At 38.4% G+C, this 27,964-nt stretch overlaps 1 protein-coding gene across 7 annotated transcripts in view; it reads right to left on the reverse strand.

The window, feature by feature from the left end:
• The window catches only part of TAFA1 (TAFA chemokine like family member 1), a 223,307-nt gene that overhangs the window by 38,942 nt on the left and 156,401 nt on the right, over positions 1-27,964 (reverse strand). For 6 of the 7 annotated variants that reach the window (XM_068694516.1, XM_068694520.1, XM_068694515.1 and 3 more), the window contains one exon: positions 6,635-6,775. In XM_068694516.1, the coding sequence (XP_068550617.1) occupies positions 6,635-6,775 (141 nt within the window). The remainder of the gene's footprint in view (positions 1-6,634; positions 6,776-27,964) is intronic. The other variant, XM_068694519.1, reaches the window with a different exon arrangement.

A 27,964-nucleotide genomic window follows, 5' to 3' on the forward strand; every position in this document is an offset into this window, starting at 1 on the left:
AAAGCTATTGGCTTTGTGACGGTGAACCGTTTTCACTTGATGTAAGTGCTGATAGATACAGGATTATATCTAACAAAGTCTTTGCTAAGGAGCTGACCTAAAGTCAATGGGAGTCTTTCATTTGACTCTGCAGGGCTTGAATCTGGCTTCCACTCCAAGAAGAGCTGAAGTTTCCGAACGTCCCGTGTCCTTCTTGTCCGGCGTGAGCTGGGGCAGCAGGAGTGCCGCAGGAGGATGCGCAGACTGAGAGCTTGCTCAGGTCCCCCCTAGGGGATGAGCTGCACCTCTGCTTCTACAGGAGCACGGTGCTTTTTAATTATGAATGCTCACTCTACAGTCGGCATCTTATCCATAATTTAAAAATAAAATAAATTAGCTCTTGTCAACAGCATGGCTGCAATTACCACCTGCCCAAGGAGCAACCTACCAGCCACGACCTTTTCATTTGCAGGTGCTGGGTGATAGCAAGGAGGGCAAATGCCAGCAAAAGGAGTAAGTGCTGATGAAAGCTGTTCTCTCTCTGCTCCCACTATTGCACAGGGGAAAAATAATGTGCAGTACTGAGTATCAGTAGCATGTCTGGAGAGTTGTATGGTGCTGGCCCAGAGACGTACTAAAAGTCACGGTGCTCCCACGAGTCATTAGGACTTGTGTTCAGTTTGTTAGCACTGTCCAGACAAAGTCTGATGTAAAATCACAGGGCTGTGTGTTGGCTACTGATGGATAATCCTCAAACTAATAGAAATCTGAAGTATGTACATGCATGTGAATATTTCATATATTACGGAATGATTTGAAACTTGATGTGATCCAAAGCCAGTCTGGCAGAATGGGAAATATTGGATTCATTTCATTTTATTGTTCTGTATCAGTGAGTGATTTCCCTTTTCCCTGATGCATGGCTGATATAAAACAGGCCAGCAGCAGGCATGGAGAGTTAGCACACTAGTCCTGCTGCCTGAGAGCTAACAGTTCAAATCCTGTATCTGCTCACAACACAGACTGGGATCATCTCAGACCTTAGCAGAGACGTTTCTTATGGCAATAATTTATAGGGAGAAATAATGCACAGCAACTAGGAAACGCTTTAGTAACACCTTCCTTCTTACTCATTGGTTTTGACCAGTGTCAAAAACTCCACATTTCCTAAAAGCCTTGGCAACATACACAACCTGTATGATGGCTCCTTCTTGAACAATTTCAAAAGCCAGTGCCTGTGCTTTTTTGTTATTCCATACCCCACGGTCCAATCAATTTCACAGATAATTGTATAAGAAATACTGAGATTGCCTCTGAGAGAGCTTGAAAGAGTCTGGAAGAAGTTTGAAGAGAAGAAATTCAAGCAGTACAAAAATGTGTGTCTGAGAGCATCATTAACCATAATAAAGTAAACTTCAGTATAGATGAACAAATATGTATTATTCAAAGTTCTTGAAGAACACATGGGAATAGACACTTATTGACTCCACAGAATGGCCCAATACATGTAAATGACATGGTACCATGCATATTATTCACTGTGTAAAAGTGACAGTATTAAGATTACAAATAGCTTGCATTATTATTACATTTTTAGATCAATCATATAAAGTATTAGAGTTGAGAAATTATTACTAGAGCTTTTCCATTAACAGTGACTAGTAACCCCAGGAGTTTACTTTGCTTCCACTCCCGTTTTCTTCACACTTGCTCTTTGTGACCAGGCCTGTTTACTGATCTCCTGAAAGGAATGTGTGCAGCCACTGCAAAGTGCAGTAGAAAGCAGAGGTGTATCTAGAAAGAGGATGAGAGACTTCCAAATAGGAGAATTTTTAATGAAAGTGGAGAAAATGTGGTGATTCTTGTGTATGCTCAAACATGTTGGGTATACTGAGTACCAAAATGAACTGTTTCCAAAAAAAAAGCAACCACCCACCAACAACAAAAAAGAAAAAGTGGCCATGAGACTGTTTTCGTAACGGAAGCAACTGAAGAAAACTGCAAGTCGTGTGTAGACAGTCCATAAAGAATCAAAAAAACCCACCACCACCACCAAAAAACTACAAGAACAACAACAAAAAACAGCAAAACAACAAAAGTGTACTAGTCAATTCATGTCTGCCACTTGCTCATTGTTGCTCTCTAGTCCAAACAGCCAGCTTCATTCACACCAATGAAGAAAATCTTAACTTCAATTTTTAATGAAGATTAGATCAATGAAGAATGAGGGGTGGATATTACAGTCCTGACCCAAATATGACAGTGTTGGTCTAACCTTTACATTTGATACTGTCATAACAAAGTTATTTTAAAGTCTGCCTGAAGTTATCAAACCCCATACGATGCCAAGTTCTAGTAGAACCACCAAACCTCAAGCAGCCTGCAGCCACATATTTTAGGAAAGTGTTGTAACAAAGCAAAAGCAAAATAAAAACTTTCTGTTGAGCTTTTCTGAATGTGAATCCTTCACTGAATAAACATTTATGTATTTTAAGAATATGCTGAGTGCATCTGGAAAAGCTTCAAACAGTGATTTTAAAGGCATTTAAAAGCTGCATTTTTTTCACTGGGGTTTGCCTGTGTTCAGTGCTCTGCATACCAAGAAGGAAGATGGTGCAGAAACAAAAACTCTGCAGGAATGATGAACAAGATAAAGAATCCCTCCATGTTACTCATGAACAATGGAGAAAAATCTTGGCCTGCTTAATGTAAAAGATGTACTGGTAATGGTGGAAAAAAAAATATTGAAAAAGACATACCTAAAAAAAAGGATAAATATCTGAGGTTTTTTTTTCTTTTTTCTTTTTCATTTTAGCAGATTCTTTTAGTGTTATGTGGAAGGATAGAAGATTCGCTTATTAAGGAAAAAACAACTAGAGCCATTGCCTAATCTTTATGCATGGAGATGAACAGAATTTCTAAAGGATATGGGTTTGACACCTAACAGGGTCATCAGTATGTGCCCACTGCCACCTGAGTGCCCTCGTAAACCCACAGAGACCGTTGCAGGAGGAAGAAAATTCATGGGCTTCTGAAATTAGCAAGACAAGCTGTTTGCAAGTAAAGTGAAGGAGGGTATGAATTCAGAAGTATAGGTTAGAAAACCTTGCAGAAATAAAGTGTTGCACTAAGGATCTGCAGTAACAGCAAATTGAGAAAGAGCAGGTCCGTCAGAGTGCAGACTTAAAGGGGTCTGCATGCTGGTCTGAGCTGCAAACTCAAGCCCTGAGCTGGCCATGGCCATCACGGGGATGATGGGCAAGACATTAGAGCATGAACTCGCTCTGATACCTTCAGCCAGCCAGCACACAGGCTATGTCCACCAGCACTGTTAATACTCAGCTGCACAGGTCCCACGTGCTCCATAGGCGGAGGGCTGGGGAGCTTCTGGACAGGCTTGGCACTGCTTCCCCATCCAAAAAAATGGGATAATTCCATGCTGCTGCAACAGAAAGTGAGTGAATCCATCTGGGACTTGCTCTAGAGAGGTATTTGGGCAAATGGAGAAAATAATAACAGACATGACAGAGAGCTGAGCAGACTAATGCCCATAGTACATGCTGCTGCCAAGTGACACACAAGATAAATTGGAAGAGGGAAGGGAACATTCAAAACAACCCTAAAAAAAACGACTTTGGAGCAGTGAAGGGAATCATGAAAGTAAATGTGCAACAGAAGAGGCGATGAGAAATAATAGGCTGGCTTCTCTGTTTCATGGCAAGATTTGGCTTCTGTTTTGCTCTCACTGTTACTACACAATTCAGACAGATTTTAGGACAGTATCTACTGAATGAGCAGCAAAGAAGAATTTAGAAATTCAGAGGCTGCCTTGGCCTAGTCTCATTCTATCTGTTTTAATATGAGGCCCCTGAGGAAGGGTTTGCAGGACTTGTCAGGAAGCACTTCATGGGGCAGACAGGAGCTTCCTGTCCTCTCCCTTCCATACACACAGCCTGGATTTCAGGGGGAGAGCTGCATTTATGAGTCTTACGTACTACAATGGTGTGCTATCCACAAAGAGATTTCACAATGAAAGACAAAAGGGCCATTTGTCACCCCCGATACTTACTGAAAAGGTTACGCTGACCAACTCACATAATTGTGTTCTCCCTCCTACACAGCCCAGCTGTGTCCTGGGGCAGTGGCTATTGGAGTGCAGGGAATGCCGTTCCTCCTCTGTGACATGAACTCAAACTGTCAAAGCATCGGCCTTGATGAGGTGTTTTCTGATGCAATTGGACTGAGAAGCATCAAGAACTTGATTCTGATCCCATTAAGTCACAATTTGGCCAATGGTACAAATAGGGCTAGGCCGAGGTTCATTATATATATAATTTTTAATTTTTATTTTTATTTTCTTTCAGTACAACTAAACAGGTATCAGGTGGAGGTGGCTCAAGGCAGTCATCAACCGCAGATGGGAGGAGACTGCTGACGTGGTATCTCCCAGTCTCTGTTACCTCAGAGGTGGTTGGCCTGTTTGGCTGTGAATATACTGCTGTAACCTGAACATTCATGTCATATTTTTAAAGTAATGGACCCAAACAAGCTTTCTTAATCACAGATTGTGGCTTGAAATCATAGGCAGTGTATGATGCACCATGGTTAAAAGGTCTTAATCCTTCCACTAATGTAGGTAAAGAAGGTAAAAAGTTGCAGATGACATTTTGAAATGTCCTGTGCAAAAGAGACAGCAAATCCCAAACCTTTATTTGAGTTAAAGTATTGACTTCCACAAGTCTCCCATGGGAAGTTTCATGAGTTTTGCGTTAGCAAGGACAGAAGAACCAAATAAGTCAAAGTTCTGACTTAAAACAGGTCAGTATGTCAAAAGTCACAAGGCAAAGTCTGGGATAAAACAAAGGCCAAAGAAATGTCCCTTCTATTAATTTTTACAAGCAGCATATTGGGCTTTTGAACTGTTCACCAGCCATGCACAAAAGAAGCTATGGTCTGACTACAACAACTAAACTTGAAAGGGGAAGACATTCCTTTGTAGTTCACGTTTTCAGGCTTTGAAGTCACTGTGAGTCTTACCAGTGACTTCAATGGGACTAGCTTTGCACTTTTATATTAGTCATTGTTTTATCCTTACTCCTTTCAAAATTCCAGACAAAAATGTTTCTTTTTATTGTAATCCTGACAGAGCAATTAGGCACCGGTCCACACCTGCACCCGACTTTTTTTCTTAACACAGCAGGAGCTCCTGTCCTCTGAACAGAATTATGAGATCTGAATTAATGGTGTCTGCTCTATGCGGTGCCTCTGTTTCTCATGACCTGCCAAAGAACATGAAACTCTTCAAGGCTTGTATGGTTGATCTTTGGTTAAGATCCACTGTAGGTTTCACTTACAGTTTTATGAGTGTGCTCAACAGAAAAAAAATAAAATATATATATATATAATTACTTGGGTTAACTAAGCAATAAAAGAATGACAGAATATAGATTAAAGTGCAGTCATTCACAGGTCCATTCATAGCACATTTTTAGCACATTTCATGAATTCAGAAGCAGAATAGCATTCCCAGTATAACAAGCTTTAAATGACTGCCTCATAACTTAAAATTCTGAAAGTATTTTTGAAATTATGCAACATTTTCTTTCAGTCTTTAAAAGATAAGCCAAATACATACTCACCACGGATACTTGCTGAGAAAAAATTAGGTTCTCATCTCTTAAAAGTGCTCCCTGTTTTTCATCTTCTTTAGTACTGAACATGCAAGCCTCCAAGCTTTGTCTATAAGGTCTTCCTGTCCTCAATACCCAACAATTCTCCTGTCTCACTTTGGGCACCAAACATTTACCATAAAGAGAAGCAAGGGACTTTTACCAAAAAAAAAAAAAAAAGTTTCACAAAGCTGCTACACAAAGGGATTCCTGAACACCCAGTGGCTTGTTTGGGAAGAGGAACTGATGGCATCACTTAACTCCCTGTCAATTCATAATCAATTCATACTGTGCTAAGCACATCCAAGCCACAGCTAGCTCCCCCTTGCTGCCTGGTTTCACCTTGCAGGGGTGGCAGGGGAGCCCCAGAGAGGAAGACACCCTGTTGAGCTAGACCTGGGGTGCAGCATTGAATCCCAAATACAAGTAACCTGGTGTTCTTGCTACAGCAAAAAATCCCCATGACTGACAAGATTCAACACACCAGTGAGTTCAAAATGCAGAGTTTTTTCCTAGCTTTCTGTAATGTTCATTACAGAATAAGACCACAACATTTATTTATTTATTTATTTGCCGCTGACTTTTCAAATGGCTAATTAAATCAAAACGAATGGCTGTTGCCCTTTGAAATATTTATGGATCAAAACTAATGTGGCACCAGGAGGCCTCTTGAAGTGATGCAAGGGATAATTTCATCCAATTATTTATTAAGGGCTCAATCCTGACACAGAATCTGTTATACTGATCTGAGTGGCTGCACTGAGTGCTATACTCATATTTTCGAGAGTAAATCTTGACGTGATCCATGTGCATAGTACCATGTGTGAAAGTAACAGGCAAGCTGGTTCAAATATATGCTTGTGCTGATAGCTTTCCTATTTCATTAACAGACAACACAACAAAATTCCTATGCATACTCTATAGACTTAAAGCTGCTTACTGGATGGTACAGATACAGACACATATATACAGGAGGAGCTACTTGCCATCAACACAGGAAGGTCTGTTTCTTGTAGTCCCAGCCACTTTCCCAGGTAGACAGGAGCATTTTACTGTTTGTGATCTTTCCTCAATTCGATTCTTATTACAGCATCTGTGTGCTGCTATAACTTCACACGTTCCTCCTTCTGGCAGAAAAAAAAAAAAAAAAGAAAGAAAAAAAAAAAGAAAAAAAGGAAAGAGAGAATATTGACACTCTGATTAGGAAGAATAGTGGTGGCTAATCAAAGCACCTGGGCATGCTACTGTCTGTGTCTCTGCACAGTTTCTGTGCAGCTGGGATTACAACATTATTTCTCCCATTATGTGTGAACAGGCACATGCTGCTATGCTTCAGTTTTAATAGAAAATGCAGATAAATATCCCTCTAGAACAGATATTGTTTGCTTGTCATATATTAGAAACTTTTCTGACGTTAGTAAATTTCTGGCATAAAAAAAAATGGAGTATGCCACAAATATAGGTAACTTAATGCTTATGTTGAATGCATAAATGCAATAACTTTTGGCTGATTTTATACTTGTGTTGTTGGTTGCCCTTTTCCCCAAATATTCTCTCATACAAGGACAGGGGTTAAGGGAATACATCTAAAAATAACCTTTTATTCCTCTAAATATTTGATTCTATGCCAGTACTCATCTTTTAGTGGATGGCAATCAGCCTCTCCAAATCACTGCATGGTGCAACAGCCTTTTCATTTCCTACCCCACGCACAAAACTGGAAGTTTTAAGGCAGAAAACATTCCCTTTGTGTGCAAGGTCACCAGGCTTATTTAGTCTTCTCCCTCATTGTCCTTTATAAACATTTGCAATGGTTTTACTGGGTGGAGAACATAAAGGAGTGATAGACAGAGAGGTAGTGCCTTAGGGTTTATGAATACCAGGTATTTGTGGCATATGCTATGACAGAAATGAAGTGTCACGTGTACTATTCCCGTTCACCTCAGCAGTGTAGTGAGAGAAGATGAGACACCACAGTGGGCTAATACGCTGCCCAGTAATTTGCTGATTCCTTAGTTCAAATTCTGTTTAGCTCATGATCGCCAAGCATTTAATAGCACCAGTCTGTTCCCCACAGATATTTGGCTACTTTATGAAATTGCAGCATAAATTTGGCAGGACTTCTTTAAACTTAGTCGAAAACATCACATAGAGCATACTAAAAAGCAGGAGAAGTACAAAGGTTTCCTAGAAATAAAATATTATTTTATGTCAATATAAAATACTAAATCTACATTGCCTTTACAGTAGCATAAGAAGCATTATTTCTATCTTTTTGAAACAGCTTTGACAGCTTTTGAGCACTTCTGCAATCCTGCAGGCAGGTAGAAGAATAAGCAGTGTGGAGATGCTGGTCCACACCTGGCTGTGAACAAGGATTTTAGAAGAGGTTGAGGAATCCAGTGGCCTCTCTCCACTCAGGAGTGAGTCCTGTTACTCAGTGACTCTGTGAACGTGGTATTTCTGTAGTGAAGTGCTGGGGTAGATAGACAGGGAATCTCCTTTGACTGCACGTTGTCAAGACAAGGCAAAAGTAACTTCTGCCAGGCCAAGGCAGAGGAGAGGAGAAGCTGGGACAGGAAGGCTGACCAGATGGCCTCTAGGTGCAGTCCAAAGGTTATGTTGGAGACACGATCGATCTCTTTTTAGAGACCCTTGTGTCCTGTGATCCACTCAGTCACTCTGGATCAGACATCCTCTCCCTCCTGACCAAAGAACCGATGCATCCACAAGTCTGAGACAAGACTGACTGCAGTAAATATTCAACTCATCTGGAGAGAGATGCTGCTTCATGTATTACTTATTAGGTGCATTTGGCCTGCTGACACAGTTTTTCTGAAAGCCAATAGGTACCACAGAAGAGAGATCCCAACAATTCAGAAAGCTGTCATCTGACAAAAGGTCGTTTAATTGTCTCTCAGGAATAAGAGGAATTGTGACAATCAACTCAGCCCCAAATGCCTTTGTCTTTCTATGAAGTAATTCATCACTTAAATTCCCTGTTCCCCCATCCAAATCATATTGAAAGCAATAAAAAGATTCTCATTGGTTTGATTCATCTTATGGTCATGTCCTAAGAGAAGAGAGATTTGTGATTTTATTGATAGAAAACTCGACAATAAAGATAATGTACACAGTAATAAGTATTTCTAATTTTAGACTACATATACTGTGTGGTAAATATCTGTGAATAAGCTAAATGCTTCATTTTCTCTATTAATTTCCTGTATGAGTAGTAATAACCACATGAGCTAGTCTTGCTCATTTGGTTATCTATTCAAAATAATGGGTTGTAGTTGATGAGCTTTATAAAACCTTTAATTCTTATGTGGAAACTCAAGTTGTGGCAGCAATAAAGAATTTAACTCAAAATGTATAGATGCTTAGGAGCATCAAAACATAATAAAACTATAAAAGCAAAAAAAAAACAACAAAACAAACAAACAAACAAAAACTCCTTTTGTTACCACTAGATAGTTAAGTACATTAACTGAAGCTTTAAACTGTGCTGACTGTAGCTGTAATGAAAATAATAATCACAATAATAAAAAGACCCTTTATGGTGCTGACACAGAAGAAAAAATCCATCTCACATGGAGAAAGTTATGTGTGTTACACACCCATTTTCCTAAAAAATTTGTTACATAGAATCAGATTTTTCCATTAAAACACACTTTACCTATTAACCATCACTGGACAGCATTACATGCACTGAATTTTGTTGGAATATATTTTAACAACATTGCACATACATGTTACACTTTTTAAAAGCCACACACAAATTAGGAAAAGAATATAATGCTCAGATAAATACAAATGGACACAGTGAGACTGATAAAAAAAATCATTGAAAAAGCACACTCCTGATTACATTATTTATCAAACCACATATACAACAAATATAGTGAGGATACTTATCCCCCATAAATTTGAAGAGAGCTCAAGGCCTTGTTGGCTTTGATTTTGGATGTGACTTCTTTCTGATGGTAAAATAATCCCCACCAGTAGGAAGGTTGGTTTTGCAGAGCAGGAAAATATGGTATGGAGCTTCAGAAATTTGTGCCATGGCCTGACATTGGAAAGCATCAGTGTACATGGTTAAACATTATTTGATTTTGTATTTCCCACACATTGTCTAGAAAACAGATCACTATATCCACAATATTGCTAATACTAAAGATTATGAAATGTGTTTTCCCACACCTTCTGTTTCTCAGGTGGAGATATAAGCAGAAGCATAGCTGGAAATATTTTCCTTGAGCAAAAGAAAACAAATATTTTTTTCCCTTACTTCCATTTGTCTAGTTGCTCTAGCTTCTCAGGTTTAATATCAAAGATTAATTCTACTGAAACCAGTCCATGGGAGATGTAACACAGAAGTAGCAACCTCGCACATTGCCAAGAGGTGAATTGTTAATAAAACTACTACTCCGACTTTCTTAGCCTTTAACAGTGCACAGACAACATTTTGGACTTCCATGCTGCAGAGTACAAAGATTGGGTAGTACAGGTGCATTATGACATTTGTTCTTTCTTGATGCTGTTTGCTGTTTTGGTGTTAATATTACATGTGTCAACTTTTAGTTAGCAGGAAAAGAAAAAAAAATGCCCAAAAGGTATTGTTCACAGGAAGCATTGCATTTGGACAAAGTGTACATTTTGTTTACCTGCCTAGAGCTTGATATTGCTTACTAAAGATATCCTCACCCAAGGAGTAAATTTTATTGAAACAACACTGGTGTCTGGTCAAAAATGACATCTCCAATCCTGCTGGGTAAATGTGGATTTCAGGCCTTAGGACATCTTTTGAAATTTGGAAACCAGCATATCTCCCCTTTTAGTTGCCATTATCCTTATGGGAAGGAGAAAAGATCCCAAGTAATGTAATCGGTTGTCATCATCAGATCTTTTACAAATTACTGAAGCTGGCAATATGTACAATTAGTACAGATGTAACAGCTTGTTTTAAAGAAGAGAGGAAGAAATACTCAAAGACATTTTGTAGGGTATATCAGGGTTGACCTGAATGATAGACCAAACATATATATACATATATATATATATGCAAATCATATACATATAATATATACTATATATATATAATATATAAATACATATATATCTATACATATATATGTATTTATAAGTTTGTGGACTTTTAAAAAACATGGATTATTGACTCAAAACTGTAGCAGCTCCCTCGGAGCCATTCCCATCTGTTATAAATGAATATTTAGGGTCTTAAATAAAAATGTGGATTATTAACCTGACAGGCTGAGTGCAGAAAAAGTTTGAATCCTTGTCACAAACAATAGGAAAGGGTTATTTTTTTAACGGTTTATGGTCTACTGAGCTAATATGGCTTCTGGCTTTGTTTCTACAATAACAGTCTCATCCAACTCACAGAATTCAATAAAGGATTTGCTACCGACTTTAGTAGGAGAGGAAAGCACCCTAAAATCCTCTAAGTAAGAGTGTTCTGGATGTCATGCTGACGGTTACATCCCACAAAGTGGCTGCATTACCCACCAGGGAAGAAAGAAGGCTTTGCTTGCTTGTTTTTTTGGTATTCACCCTCCCCCAAGAAAATCAGGAAAAGATTAGAAATACATAGGACCTCACAGATCAGGAATAGTTTTGCTCTTTCTTCAAGAACCTTTGGAGGTGAATGGAAATGTCCTAATGTGACTTGCATCCTTTTCACACTGAACATTACCAGCACTTGATAGTAAGAGCAGCTGACCCTTTGTGAGTGCTCAGTTCACGGATTGCCCTGAACTTTGCATAAAGGAAATTTGCTGTCTACCTAAGCAAGAGGGACAGAATTAGCTTCTGGAAAGGTATTAGCTTCTTCTGTCAAAGACTGCAGCTATCTACGGCATTAAGACTGTCTTTGTGTTTCCTACTGGAAGTCTTTGTTCTGCATAGTTTTAAAATATTGAAGTACAGAAAATACCCATCATTCTTCCTATAAGACAGGGACAACTGTTTGTTACTGCCTGCAAATGTTTTAATTCCAAATGGAGGACACCTAACTCCTGAAAACATGTTCATTTTTATCTCTGTTATAAAGCCACCTTGAGTTTACACACTGCAGAGTGAAATATTTTATCATAAGTATGAACCAACTGTGGGTGGCTGTGATTTAAACTATCTAATCAGCAATAGGGGCTGAGTGCATGCCTGGCAGAAGCCAAAAAGCCATCTTCTAGTCATCTCTGTTTTTTATATCTCTAGCTGAGAGGTAATAATAAAAGCATATTTTGCACTTCAAAATTATAACTCACCTCTGTGTTCTAGCAGAGCCTGAACTTATCAGTAAACAAACATTAAAAAGGCAAACACCAGTACTTATTTGTGTTATACATTGTGGAAGTCATTAACTATGACTCAGGTAGAAAAACTTATACGTTCTCTCTTTGACAGTGATGACAATTTAATAGTATTTGACTCTGCTGAGTTACATGGAGCATCCTGCAGCAATGAGATAGGTTGTTTATCAAAATGATAAACATGTTTTCATTTGCTCCTTGGCTGCATGGATGTGATCAGAAGTCTAAGACCATCAAGAATTCACTTATTCTGGCCACCAGGCAGACATTAAGCTATTCAGGACCATCTGTGCTTGAAATGAGCTCCACTTAATGGACCTTTGTAGGGCAGGTCAGCCATAATGAATGCATGCGTGCATGAATGCATGAGCAAAGCTGTGCTTAGGTGAGGCTTCTTGGGTTGTTTGGCAGAGGCACAGACAGCTGATAGATAAGATCTGCCTTTCTCTTTGGGATCATATGCCCAGTGATTTTAGAATTCAGACTCTCTGCTGCATTTTCTTCTATCTCCTCTTCAGTGCACTGTGCAACTTAATCTGGTTGAAGGTTGTTGTAAGAACTTGTTTGTGTTACTTGCAAAAAAATAGTGATACCCAAACAACTGTATATGCTCTGCTGGTCAAATTCTGCCCTCTGTTACACGATAAGCAACCCACTGTAGGAATATGAACAAAGGAAGTCATACAAACCAAGTCCTTTCAAAACAGCATTAGAAATATTACCAGTTTTGATAGCTCTATTTATTTATACAGCCTCATCTAGGTAGTGTATGTTCCAGTGTTGTCATCCTGTTTGAGGTCATATGCCCAGTGACATTGTTCTGATAAATGCTTGAGTACATGCAGATGTTCCTAGACCCAGGATGTCACAGAAAACTTTAAAGAGAATTAAAGTTCTTCAGACCTTCAGACTGAAAACAAATGTTTAATAAAATGGAAGTTATAAATCTTCAGACACTTAAAGACTTACTGAAACTAGTGGGAAAAAAAATTTGCACACTTGCTACCTCATTTCTTTATACAAACATTCTAGAAAAAGAAAAGACAATCCTGTGACAAACACTTCTACAGTTGCTGAAAGGAATTCAGATTTGGGAGCAGTGGTTTGAAGAGTTTGTAGTTTGAATAAGCTTTGGAAACTTCCCAGGTGTAATTAATACATTCATAAGCTTTAATCAAAATGTTTATGCCAGCTAATGTGCCAGAACTACAGACTACATTGCGCTCAGGGGAAAATACTATACTTTACTTTACTCTAAGAAATAATAAGCTCCTACTATATTACTTACAAAAGAACATTTTTGCTCCTGACAGGAATATGTAACAGATGGAAAAACAAAATCCCATGCTACTCCATGAGCCACTTCATAAGTGAACAAATAAAAGACTCATCATAGCCACAGTGCAATTATACTTCAATTTTTATCTTACATATAATCCACTGACATCACAGAATCACAGAATTATAGGGGTTGGGAGGGACCTCAGGAGATCATTGGGTCCAACCCCCAGTATACATACTGTATCTGCTCCAGAAAGAAAAGGATCAAGTTTACAGGACACATTTCTGCACTCAGAGGAGCGTGCCGTTCTGCACTTGGAGAGTGGCAATGGCTGCAAAGCAATCAGGCTCAGGGTTTTTATTCATTTTTATGGGGTTGAGGCTAACTGCAGCTCAGTTGCTGGAGTGCCATCAGTTCCCATCAAGTTACAGAACAGTTGAATTTGGCTTATGAGGTTTAAGTAATGCAAAGGTACGATCAAAAAAATGGACCAAAATTTAGCATTAAGCCAGAATTCTGATTTCTAACTCATACTTAATTCTTGCCGATTATGAAAACTATTGTAAATAGATTCATGGGCTACTCATTATATGTGGAATTACAGTAACCGTGGCAATTTGTAACCCACTACATATGCTCTGTGAGCCTCCTGGTTATACACTGCATTATTTTTTGCCCAGGGGATCAGAATAAGACTGTACTGGTCTATTTCCTAAATTTATATTTATATTTTCATTAATATTCAGTATTTTCAATGTTCATTATGTGGCACATATATTATTTTCAGTGTGGGAACACTATGCAACAGCAGCAACATAAGTGATTCCCGCTGTGGGTCATTAAGTTTTAGGTTGGGATATTATTTCCTCAAAAGTTGTTGCTATGAGAGGGTCCTGGAGACATGGGGTGTCTCCTCCAAAGAAAATGATATTTGTTTACAAAAGACCAGAACAAGTAGTTCCATGAGGAGTGTGGCTAACAAAATTTGGTTTCCTATGGATTTGTATCTTCAGGTTTATTTCAAGCTGCTATTGAAGCTTCTTCTAACACCTAGGTCACTTAAAAGATTACCCGTGGAGCTCAGAGCTTGGCTGTGAGGCAAAGGACTTTTCTTTCCTGGTGGGTGGTGGTGCAACATTCACGTTTGGCTCAGGCCCTAATTCCTAGACCACTGATACAATGACCCTATTTCTAGTAAGACCAGAAATATTATCATCTTTGTTCGTGTAGACCTGTGGCACATGTGGCCCGAGTCTGGAGAAGAACTGCTGGACAAAGCAGTTCTTCATTGGAAGCAGAAGTTTTGACAGTTTCTGGAGTCAGAATTCAAAACCTAAGGGTGTCAATGTGCACTCAGTACAGGCATCCCTGGCTATTTACACTGTTACAAGCTAGTTTTCTAAGACTCATTTTTTTGACAGAAAAGGCTGTTTCCATGAAATCAAACTTTTCTACAAAAAATCCATAACAACAAGAATTTCTAGAAGAAAATAATACCTTTAAAGTGTGTTGTTCAGAGGACTGTTAATGTTTCATTTGAATACTAAATCTTTTTTTTTTTTTTTTCCATTTGTGTTTTATTTCCCGTTCAGTATAACAGGGAAAGCAGGGATATGCAAAGCTCTAATTAACACATGGATTTGTAGTCTTTTACAATTTTCTACTAATGCTCTCCCATCAGCCACAGGAGGTTTTTTATCTGAGAGATTTACCAATTCTTATACTTACACCCAGAGTAGACTCTGATCCTCAAGAACCGGTTTATTCGCAGAAATTAAAAATAAGTATTTTTTGAAAAGAAGAAATTGTATGGTTTCTGCTCTTGAATTCACAAAGAAAACCCAGAGCACACCAGTGTATAAGATGGGGGTGGATCTAGGGCAGGCTTATGGATTTCCATATCAAACCAATATACACACTAGAGAATAGGTCTTTCTACTAAAGAGCCTTGCAAATTGATCTCCTGAGAAATTTGCACAGGACCTTATTCTTATGCATATTAAAAAAAAAAAAAATCTCTTAAAAATGAATCAAAGGAAAAAATGGTATCCAGAAAAACAAGGCAGGCTTCGAGCAGCTACTGCCTCTGGCACATTGCATTTCAAATGGCAGTGCACTAACCAGCGCTGGCTGAAGTATTCAAGAGGACAACAGGGCAAGAGTGGCTGGAGAGGAATGCTGATGAGGAATTTGCTTCTAGCTGTTACTGAAGTAGAGTTATCGGTAGCCTTAATTACAATTTTGTATGCATGCGTACTGTATCCCCTTAGACAAAAATGACAGTTTATGAGAAAATCCCACCTACTGCCTGTGCCCGCTGTCCCTGATAGACAGCAGAGGGAGAGCTGTCAGGCAGCACTGCCTGCAGAGGACCATACACATACCCTGTACATTTGATTGCTTTTTTTGTCACGGGGAGTGTTGAAAGTGCATTGTAATAGGTGCTATTAGCATCCTTGTATAGATGAACTACAAAAAGCAGAGATGTAACCCATGAGGCAGTCGAGAATCCAACATCCTCTTAGTCAGGATCTTCAGTCTTTTAATGAGATTTTTCTACTTCAAAGGGAGATCAGCTTACAGCAACTTGGAGACATAGAGGCTAGAAATTAGAAGTTTTGGTGGGATTTACAGCTTTAGGATGACATTAAGAAATGTATGAAGAGGCAGGACTTCAGCAACTTGGAAAGAGAACATTATTTTGGAGAAATAACTTAAGTTCCATTTCAAAAAGTAATAGGCAGTATGACTATAATTTTCATTGACTCTCAGTGAGATATTACATTCCTAAAGGTCTAGATCATTTGTAAATGGGATTTCTTTTTTCTAAATGATGTAGGCCTGGAAAGGCTGAGCAGAAAATCTTGAAATATCTTTAAAAAAATCGTGCCCTTAGTCACTTGGGTGGTTTGGAAAATTTAATATTTGATTTGTCAGAGAGGATAAGAAAAAATAGTGTGGGTAAAATAGATATACTATGCCTGCATTCAGGTAGGGCTCCTCCTGTAGCTTAAACTGCAGGCAGCAGTATAAACTAGAGATAAAAAAGACCTATGATGCCAACAAAACTGTGGAGAAATGAACATTTCTGCTATTGACATCTCCAGTTCATGCAGTGAATATCTGTACTGAAATTAGGCCTGAAAATATCCTAACAAAAAATTGTGGGTGAACCACACAATATTATTCTTAGGGCCTCAAAGTATTTTTTTTTCCTAAACAATGCCAGAAAAAGGCATCCAAAGAACAATGTTAAATTAAATGAGTCTTAGAAAAGAGACAGAGTAAAAGATGGAATAAATAGACTGGTAAGAAACATGTGGTTTAGGTACATATGCTGATGAGAAATGAACATAAGAAGTTCATGAAAAGCAGTTGCTATGAAAATTTTGAGAAATTATTCTGTGTCAGCCAGGCGAGCACTGTTTGATCCTGTCAGTCTGTCTTGCTCAGGCTCTACCAGGATCCAACATTTTTTTCCTGGGCACCTTGTCGTTTCCAGAACTCTAAAACTGACCAATCCTTTTATTCATGGATCTTCACTTTCCAGATCAGTAAACTATATTCCTTTCCCTATCCACTTCAGAAGAGACTACAAATTGCTCTGATAATATTCATAACATATCCTTTATATGTTTAATATGGTACCCCAAAATCTTGCACTTCTGCTTTATTTTTTTTAAATATTCATACACAAATCTACCAATTAGAAAGAACAGCAATAACAAATTTTAAAATTTAGATTTTCAGTGAAAACAAAATGATATAGGGACCTTAAACACTTGTGGAAAAGCAAAACAATGCTATTCTATACAGTCTGTCATTTGATATGATTGCCGCAGATAAATTCATCCCCAGATAATTTTCTCCACTAAGGTAATTAGCCTATGGAGAGTCTATGATATGTTTACTGAACAGAGTAACATAGTTTATGGTAATGCTCTTGTCATGCTTTATAAATGTGTGAGGTGTTTTTTATGAAGTAGTTAGATAAGGGGTGGTGAAAGTAATGTTATCCATAAAGAACGTACAGCGATGAAGAGCCAGGATTGCATAGATACTGAAGACAGACTGATACAGAGAATTATTACCAGTGCAGAAGCTGCATTAATCTTCCAAAGAATGGCAGTAAATAAAATAACAAGGAGGAACAAGACTGAAAGAATTTGGCCAATGTATAAAACTGACATGGTAGGGCGGGATCAAAGTGTAGATATTTCAAATGGGATCTCTTACAGATGGGTTGTCTTGCTATAGTGGCAGTAACATTTTTGTCAATGGGGTTTAGCACGTGTTACAAAATCCACAAATAGGAAAACAAAGGACCATAAGTTATGGCATATGTAATGAAAATGTCACCGTACAGGTGCTGTGAGCCATGAGCAGCAGCAGTAAATTCCAAACTGTTGCAGCTAAGCAATGTCAGGCCATCATTTCTCAGTCATTTTTCAGTGGACAAGCGTGCACATTATCCCACGCCATATATATTCCCGGAGTCATTCACACCGTGACGACCAGCAGCTGGTCCTATACTTGTGTAGAAAATCATATCTTCTCCGGGAAGTGACTGTACAATGCTACAGAAAGACAGAGAGTGGGACTGAAGGGACAGAAGCCATCAGCTGGTTTTGCATGGTAGGCATTTTACACTCTATGCATTACCTATAGCAGAAGAACCTAGTAGACTCCAGCCTGCAGAATTTATAGTATGTTCATTACTGGACTGTATTTAGTCAAATACTTAAGTAAATGTTACAGACTGAGTAAGTGAATAGCCATATTTTAATTCTCAGACTACAATACCATGATTATAAGTAGAAAAGTTTTAAAAATTTCTTTCCCAGCATAATCTATTTCAACCAGATTTAAACATAATTTACCTGGTTTACATCTGGTCAGGACCAAACCAGGTCTACGTAAGGGAGAGATGCAGAAGGTGATCTGGGATTCAGCCCTCACTGTTCCACGTTTCATCTCATCATTGTGGCTACTTCTGTGGGAAGCCTTATGGAAGAGTGATTGCCTTCTCAACAGCATTTTAAGGAGAGGACAATGGACAATATTTTATTTCATTATAACCTTTGCCTCCTTATATTTGCTTCTTTTTGTCTGGTGACATTAATATCACACACAAGTCTGACAGATTTTCTCTTTTCCCAAACTGCTTCAATGATTCCCAAGAAATCCTTTCCCTTACATTTTTGAATAGTCATTATCCTGAGTTGCCTTCTTGTGCAAGTCTCCATATTTTGATGTCTCTCTCCTTCTACTGCTATTGATGAGCAATATTTTATTTCCTGTCACCTTGATTTGCTCTGTCTTTCCACTCCAGCTCTCAGCATACAATTCAAGCGACATTCAAACCACAATTTACTCTGACTCCTCTCTCTCTCTTTTTTTACTTTTTTTTTTTTTTTTTTTTGGTAACGGCATTGAATGTTTTCTCTTTAACAATTTCTTGTCTCTGTTGAAGCTCCTGGTGAACAACACAATACAATACTACCTCCTGATAATTGATCATCTGGCTCCTGCTCAGATTTGTACTGCTTCTTTGAATACATGTGCAATTCATTCACTCTGTTCCCTTATAATACGAATAAAAAGGGCTGCATACTTGAATGGAAATGCATGAAGTCTAGTGAGCAAATAATTTCCTACTTTGAAAGCAATGTGTGATACATTACGGCATTGGCTTGAAATTTATATTAATTTATTTTTTATTAGTTAAACAGCAGCAGTGTGCTGGGAGCTCTGCAGTTAGCAGAACCAGAGAGGCCAGACAGAAAACATGCATGTTTTTCTTTCTCCTGTTTACCCTTGTTAGTGATCAGTATTCATCCAAATACTATCTCTGAGAATATGAGGTAGGATTTTTCTTAATTAATGTTTTCTTTTTCAACAGATTTTTTTTTTAGTTAAAACACTTCTGGTGAAAAATACTGATGCTTCATTGGCAAACATCAATACATTTCAATTTAAGATAAAATCCCTCTGTTGCAAGGGGGCTATAAGTCATATTATTTATCTACTTTTAGCTAATGGTTTCCACTTTTATTCCCATACAATATTACAGCCAAGAAACCTTACTATGTACTCATATGTTCATCAAAAAGGGGAGAGTATCCTGAAAGCTGAAGTTGAGACAGAGAAGGAAATCCAAGCATCAATTACTTTAACTATGACTTGGAGTCATAAAATGGAGGAGCCATTTTACATGGGGAAAAAGAAAATAATTCAATTCCAGCACCAAAGAATCCAAACAATATATTTCACAACAAAAATATATATACATATGTCTTTATGCATACACTGCAACTTCCTAAGGAAAAGCAATCTGATGTGCTGCAGATGTTTAGCTTTAGATATCTCAGGTTTAATTGACATTCCATGGGGTTCATGGGCATCCAGGGTCTGCTCCTCCAGGTTAACCCTTCCAAAGAAACTCCCCTAATGTCCTGAAGGCTCCCACTCCAGATTCACCACAGTCACCTAACCCACCTCTGTCATACTAAGAGACACAGAACCAAAACCAAGAAACATCTGGACATTTTGACTCCCTCATGAAGTTCTAAGCCTGTGACAGACTCCTACCTTAAATATGTCTGTCTGGGTTCAGTTATCAGGGTAGCAGGGACTGTTCTGTGTTGGTTTGGCCTCAGAATTTGAAAGCTTCACAGTTTTGGACAGCTTCATTATTTCCATTCTCAGTTCAGTCCTTCCTTTCCCTTTTCACTTGAGTTTCCAACCTTGAAAGTTTTGGATAATACTGAATTTAAACTGGGCCCACATTACAAATAAAATAATCAAAAATGCCCACAAACTATAAATAGAGGATCTCTGCCAACTCTTTCTAACAAAGTGCTGGAAATCAGAAGCAGAAGAGGTCATCTTTCCCAGTCCTTTCCCAGTATCAGAATATTTCACTCTGCACACTCATGACCATCTTGCTCAATTTATTTTCATGTTATTTAAGCAATTGGGCTTCTGCTGGTGCAACCAGGGATCTGGTTGCACCAGCAGAAGATACCAAGATATCTGAAGATACCATTCTAGCATCTAATGTGATCTACTGTTGGGCTCAACAGCAAAAAAATGTTCTGTGTTTTCTTTTGCTCAGTTTTCCTCATTAACCCTAATTGTAATGCTATGACCAACTGAACACTACTACTCCCTGTTCTATGTTTACAGATGTCAGATACATTTAGATGGTCATCACATCCCCCATCATCATTATCACCACTTAGCCAAGCTGTGCATTTTCTACTTTCTCTTCATCTTTCTTCATAAGCCTGCCTCCAACACCTTAATTATGTCTATAGCTCTTCTCTGCATCATTGACATCACTGGTACTGATGTTTTTAGGATTCTACTATCTAATAACAACATTATTGTTAACAGTAATAAAAAATTCTGTGCTCTTAAGTTGAGGAGCATTATTGTCTCCATTTAAGACAGGAAATCTGCCCTCTTTTCCCAACCCAGCATTTATCTCTAGTCTGTTCTTCAGTACAGTATACTTAGTTGAAACATAGACAACAAACATGAGTTAATCAAGTTTCAAAAATATTTGAGCATCAGCATGTAAACTACAAGACACACAGGCATTTATCTATTATTGCTTAGGCACATAGGCACTATGGAGATAGACAAAGAATGAAAAACAAGCAATAGATAGAAACAGAGACAGCTGCTATGTAATAGAAAAACTAGCCAACAGTCTGAGGGTGGAAGAGGAATGCCGTATCTAATTGAAATGGTGCTCTGTGCTTTCCAGCAGTGTTCTCAACCAGGCAACTCAGAAAGAGACTATTACCTCTTGCTCTTTGAGAAAATGCCATCACATTCCTGCATTTTTTTTTCATCTCCACTGTAACAGCTAGCAATTTTCCAGCATTAATAGTTGAATACTTCTTTTCCCCAGATATATTAGTTCACATTTTTCCAGTTCTACTCACACTATTTCCTTTGCCTGTTTTTTCAGACTTTTCTGGTCCTTTGTATTATGAGTCATCTGTTACAATACATATTTTAACATCAGCAGTAAATGGGCAGGGACCATGTTTCCTACAAGGCACAACCTGGATAGAGCTGTCCCCAAATATTTATTTTAAAACCCTAAAGATGAAGGCATTTTCTTGCTTGGCACAAAACTAGCACATGTGCTACCTTTACAGCTCAAAATGGAGGGAGGGGAAAAGAGCTGAAACCTGCTAGGATATCCAACACGGTAAAGATGCAGGTTTCCCTCTTTTTCCAAAGGGAGTTTTCTTACTGCTATCAAACACCACACTAGAAAAGAGGGAATTTAACCCTGCAGCCAGGAAACTACTGGCTCTCCACTGAACAAACGAGAATGTAATATCTGAAATACCTTAAAGGCAGGCTTGGTTGACAAACAGGTGTTCTTTCTGTAAGACAGTTTTCTTATTGATCTGTGCTAACATCTTGCAGAAGTGAACAATCTCATTGCTATGTCAAAGGCTAACCATCTGTGAACAAGTAATGCAGCCAGCAAATCCATGTTGCTACAATAATAGCTTTAGGACGTGGGTCTTATTTCAATTGCCACAAAAAGAAACCCACAGAAAACATCCAAAAAATTATTGTTCTGACATAGTGTATCCAGAAAAATACTTCTGATTACACAAATTTCATCTGAACATGTTACAATAATTTATACATTCCATGGAGCAGGTAAGCTCCTGAAATCAGTAGAAAATTCACTGAAGACATTTCCTCCTTCGATATTACAGTCTCCTCCTCAAAGTCACATGCATTTTAGTCCTCTTATTTAGAAAGCATAATTCACATTGTGAGACAACTCACTTGCACAATGTCTGAATATATATGTTAATGCTTTCAGGATCGGATACTTTTCACAGCAATAACTAATATTCAGCCCTACTGGAACTGGAATATTAATGACCATTCTGAGATGGGGACATGCAATCACAGTTTCATACCAAGAGGCAGTCCAGAGAACTAATGGTGCTGGAAAGGAAATCTAAAGTCTGTAGTTTCTCAGACCAAGAGATGGTCTTTGTTGTGAGAAAGTTTCTAACTCAGCGAGATAGCACTTGGTCCCAGGTAATTGCTTTGTCAGGAGATGCTGAGGCTGCTTGCCCCAGATTTTGAGTGAGTGACTTCATAATCTGGCTGCTCGCATAAGAACATGGACCAGGAATTTCCTTATATCAAGGTTATGAATTGTTAGTCTTACCTCCCTTTGAAAAGATGCTTGACATTGTCCAGTGCATATCTAAGTGTTACATAGATATTTTTATTACTGAAAAACCTAAGGTCATGGCTAGATCTGGAAGGGTTTAACTTTGTCCTTCCATTTGCTGATTATGCTCGGGAGTATCATAAAATACTGCCAGGACAGCACCCAGGAACAACTACAGTTCCCATCTTCCTGATGGGGACCTGTGAGGAGCAAAGATGAGAGATGAGTCCTGACGAAGGCAGGACTGGTGAAAGCATGTGGATGCAGACATTTCACTGGCATAACAAGCAACTAAGATGTTTGATATAACTAGCAACTAATGAAGTAGAAATTTGTGTACCTTCCTTCCCACTTATTTTTAAGATAATGGTGTCAGTGCTGAAAACATGGAGCCAAAAGCACACGTGCTTGTAACACTTATGCTCCTGAGCTCTTAGTTCTGAGCTTCAGCAAAGGCAGAGTCAGGAAGGGAATCCTTAGCCCTGAGACCTTTCATCTCAGTGCACAGCACAACGAAAAGCTGGGCTGGGAAGAAGCACAATGGGACACAGCTGCCCCAAAATTCTCATTGTCCTTTCCTGCTTTGTTCCTTCATGTTTTCATTGCAATGATCAAAAGCCTATCATCCCCAGCCAGTGTAGGGAAGCTATCTGTGAGGTCTATTCAATTTGTGCATAAATATTCCACTGCTTGCTGCTTTCCAAACAGATCAAATCTCCTGGGCATTTGTGGTCTCCTCCCTACTATCAGTTTTGTTGACTTGCTTCAGCTGAAAATTTGCACGATCTTGAAGCATTGATTCCAATTCTTTTTGAACTAGGTTGGATAAAGAAACTATTGTAGGGGCTGACAATAGAAAAAAAAATACTGCAGAGAGCTACAATAGAAAATAGAAAATGCAGCACTGTCAGTAATTCAGCAAACTCATAGTTCTCACTTCTTGGGCTCTTTCAACCCCAAACCTCAAAAACAACCAATTGGCACTTCTTGATGTATATTTGCATACTTGTTTACATTTCAAAGTAATTAGCTTTTAAAGTATTACCAGGGAGCTGAACAAATGTACCGTATAGTTCCAAAAACAATACAAGAGAAACTGTTTGCATTTGAATGAATTTACTTTGCTGGTACCATGCATGTATCAGCCGAGTGAACATTTAATGTTGAACATTAATTATACAAACAAAAGAAATGGCACAAAGCTGTTGTCTCTGTTAGTTTTCTTCCAAGATTAATCCTTGTTTATGTTAGAGGTTTTGTGTCCTAAATAAATTACTAGCTGTGACTGCTTCAAAAGGGATGATATTTAGGAAGATTGAAAATATGCACTGATCAATGCCCCAGACAAACTAGCTCTTAGCTCACTCACTGACCCTCACTCAATAAGAAATTCCTTTTATCATGCTGTGAATTCCATGAGATGGTCATCAGCATGATGGAATGATATCTCTGCTCCTTTCTTGCCACTTATCTAACATACGGGCTTTCCAGACAACTGGGCTTGGTTTTATGGCTTTGTTTCTGATTCTCCAGGGACAGAGAGTAAGCACTTGGGCATTAAAAACAAAGCAAAACAACAACAACAACAAAGCAAAACAACAACAACAAAGAAAACAATGTAAAACTGCACTGCAACTTCTTGAAGAAATACAGGTTTTGTTAAAGTGGCTGTTTGAGCTAGTCTCAGTACTTTGGGCTGTTGATTATTTTTTAAAAAAGAGAAAGATTACAGTAATTTCTACAAAAGATAATGGCAATCATCGTTGCAAAAGATGCAAATGGTGCAAGATTGCAAAGGTCAGAGATGAAACCAAATCTGACCAAATTTTGACTGAATTCCCTATAGGTAGGAATGAAACATTCCTTTATGGAATGACTGAGTTTTCTTAGGACACTGTTTCAAATCTGTTGTCAGATTTGGTTTCATCTCTTGCCTCTGACCTTTGCAATCTTGCACCATTTGCAAAGAATACAGCATTGTTAATGTGCCTTCCATTTGTGGGAGATGCTCTAGTACTATGATGCTAAATGCCGGCGTAAGACATTAGAAAAAGGACAGGACTCTGACTTGGGTACTTGCATTGCACATAAATTCATGCTGCACTTCCAGATCAATATACTTGCCTCTTCACTCCTGAAACTTCATGCAGTTTGGCTGTGGGTCATCGTGTCCTACCGCAGAGAAGCTTGCACCATAGCATGACGCAGGATAGCATTATATGTTTCTTACTTCTTTACATAAATTAGAACACTTTTTATGAAATTTACCTGGCAAATGGACCTAACAAAGCCTTGTGTGATTTCTCTGAAGTTAATGCAGTTACATAAATAAAATGCTTTGTCTCTCTTTCTCTCCAAGCTCTTTGAGATTTTAGTATGAAAAGGCACTACAAGACAGGAATAAAAATAAGTGCTTGCAATTCATCCAAAATTCACAAACAAAAAATACAAACTGCAAGAAAGTTCATATATATCTTCAAAAAAAGTGCATATTTCTGTTTTGGAAAAAATTCAGAACATGCTTTTAGTCTCTGAGGAACAGTAAATGACAGTTACAAGAAGAGCTGCTGTACAGGACAGTCCTCTGAACACCCGATCTCACATATAACTGTGGCTCTGCACCTCTCTGCCTGTAGCCTAATGTCAGCACTTAACTCCTGTGAACAAGACAGCTTTCCGCTGACCACAATGGCTAAAGGAATACCTAAATCAAGTTCTAATCAAGTGGTAGCTCTTGATTTTGGGTGTCTACTCAAAGATGTGCTAAGAGACCTGAGTGGTGGAAAAGGTAAAAGATACATGTATGCTGCAAATTGGACATCTTTAGGAAAATCCAGTTTTTGTCCCAAAACAGAGTCCTACAAAATTAGTTGCTATTCTTCAAGGTGTTTACCTTAGGTCTGCTTAGGTCTTACACTGCTTTATTTTTTTCCACCCCCAATAACCAATTTTGTAACAAATCATCCTTTGCAGTGTCACCACATGGCTGACGTCTCTCTCACCACTGCAGGAGCAGTAGGTGGCCCCTGGTGAATCACCTCTAGGAATAGCCTAGCTTTGCTTTCTAATGATTCTTGGCCTCTTTCTCTATTTCCTTCCTGTCCTTTTGGTCTTGAACTCCTGTTACCCTATTCTGCAGTCTCCAGCCCTCAGTAAACAACTAGAAACAATTCACCACACATTCCCCTGGGTGCTCTTCTCTCTTTGCAGTTTACATCTCGAAAACATCACTTTCCCTGGTTCTTCACTTATATGATCCTCACAAATCCATTATTCATATTTGGAGAACAATGTTGCTAACCACATCACACATTGCATCATGTTAAATATAGAGTACAGTGAGCAGATGTTCTGCTTAGGGGATGAACCAGGTCTTGAATTGAGTAGTTATAATTTAATTAGAGAACAGTACTGTGAGGGACATGCACAAGGACTGGCTTTAGCTCGTTTAAGTGGCAATTTAAATGCCTACTTCTTTCCATTGAATATAAAGGCAAAATAATGTCCCAAGGCTAAAATGAACATTTGTCATTTTTGTCCTATGTATGTGTTTTTTTTTCTTTTATTTTTTCCTGTTTTCATCAACATGGAAAACCACCTGCCATTATAGTACCCATTCATCTGGCTTTTTTAGTCCCCATGAAACTCTTTGCCATGCTCTCCATCACCGAGGACTATGAGCTTTGTCATTCTTTCCAAGTCAAGTCTCTCCTTATGTTTGAGAAGAAAAAAAATAATTAATGTTACACATTTCCAGACTTGCCAGATCATTACTCAAAGGTTTACTCCAACCTAACTTAGTGTAAGCAAGTCCTCAGTGCTAATTAATAAATATTACAAATAAGATAAAACTAGCACACTTCTTGAAAACAGTGTTTACACATTAAAGGTAGTACTGGAGATAATTCCATTATTTGCACATATGCACCCTCATTCTCCCATGTACATGCTCTATTACATGAACGTTATTTCATTTTAATTTGTCTTGGTTATACAGAAATAAGGATTTTTTAATTTTAAGACTGGGCTGCCTGCAGCATGGAAGAATTTCATGTTACAGTGGGGAACACAATTTTATGTACACATTTTACCAGTGGTTATACATGTCAGCCTGTGGAAACTCTGGATGTGCATGCACAGGGTGGACAATTGTGCACATCAGCATCCATCCAGGTCTGCAGCCATCAGTACTGAGCATGCCTGTTTGTGGTCTGTGTGCAGATATAAAGGGTTTTGCATGTTATACTCATAGGCCCCATTACAAAAAAATCTTGTTCATTAAGCATGAGCAGTACATTTTTCTATATTTTTCAGCACATTAAAATATGTTCCTCAATATATTTTTAGCTCAGTTCATTAAATGCACACACAAAAATGCACAAATATATATAATTCCGCTAAACTATTCTTACAGAATTGCCAAGCAATATTAAACGCTCTATACTGCATATTTTGTGTTTGACTATTACTGCCATGAGGTTCACAAATGTAATCACCAGAGTGACAATATTTCAGACAGAGCTGTGGACTGAGGCCACTGCATCTGAAGTGGTGGAGGGCAGATATTTGACATCTGCTTTTGTGCAGAAGTGTAAGAATTTTATTCATGGAAAGCTGTTTCTGCTGAATACCATCCATGTCTACAAGGTATTGTCACTACAGAATATCTCATGGCCTCTCCACCACATTGCTTGATTCATGATGCCAGTCAAAGCAAATGGAGAAAAGGTAAAATGCTGTTAGCTGTTATCCTTCTATATGTTTTTTTTTAAATGTACTTCAGACTGTGGATAAGAGATGTTGATTCCGTTTCCCAAATGTGTTAACAGGTTAATGCCCTTATGCTCAGGCCTTTTCGCAAACTAGCTCCTGTCCACTTTTATTTTTTCTTTTGATTGTGGCAGACCACCAGCACATCAATTTAACTGAGTAGTGGCACTGATAAATACCTTTAAGCACACAGCTCAACTTCAACTTCTTGATCCCAAGCTGGGTGTAAGACTGATGCATATGGAGGTGTTTCTCCATTCCTGTACCTACTATAATTACGGGGTGTCTAAATGTTTTTCAAGGGTAAAATATAAGGGAGGAATAGTCTCTTTCATAATACAGTAGAACTGGTAGCAATAATTAAGTAATCAGAGAGTATAACATACAGAAAAATAGAATGGAGAAAGAAAAAGAAAAAATTGTGAAAGCTGAAGTTCAGATTCAGTATCATCAAGAATCTGAAGAACGTAGATATTTCTGTTTCTGGATCAGCCCTTAGTCACTTTGAATTGCTTCAGGTATTCTGAGCATATGTAGCAAAATCCACTATAGTACCTTTCTGAGATGCTTCTAAGGAATTAAGGTACTTGAAAAGAAACCTAACTTGTCAAGACAGTTCATAGTGGTAAACTTGATGGGAGATTTGGTCCCTGTATGCCACATGCAATCTCAAGGCAAAATCTAGGTCCCACTGAAGAAAGTGCCA

This window comes from Anas acuta, chromosome 11, assembly GCF_963932015.1.
Source record: "Anas acuta chromosome 11, bAnaAcu1.1, whole genome shotgun sequence".
Taxonomy (NCBI): Eukaryota; Metazoa; Chordata; class Aves; order Anseriformes; family Anatidae; genus Anas; species Anas acuta.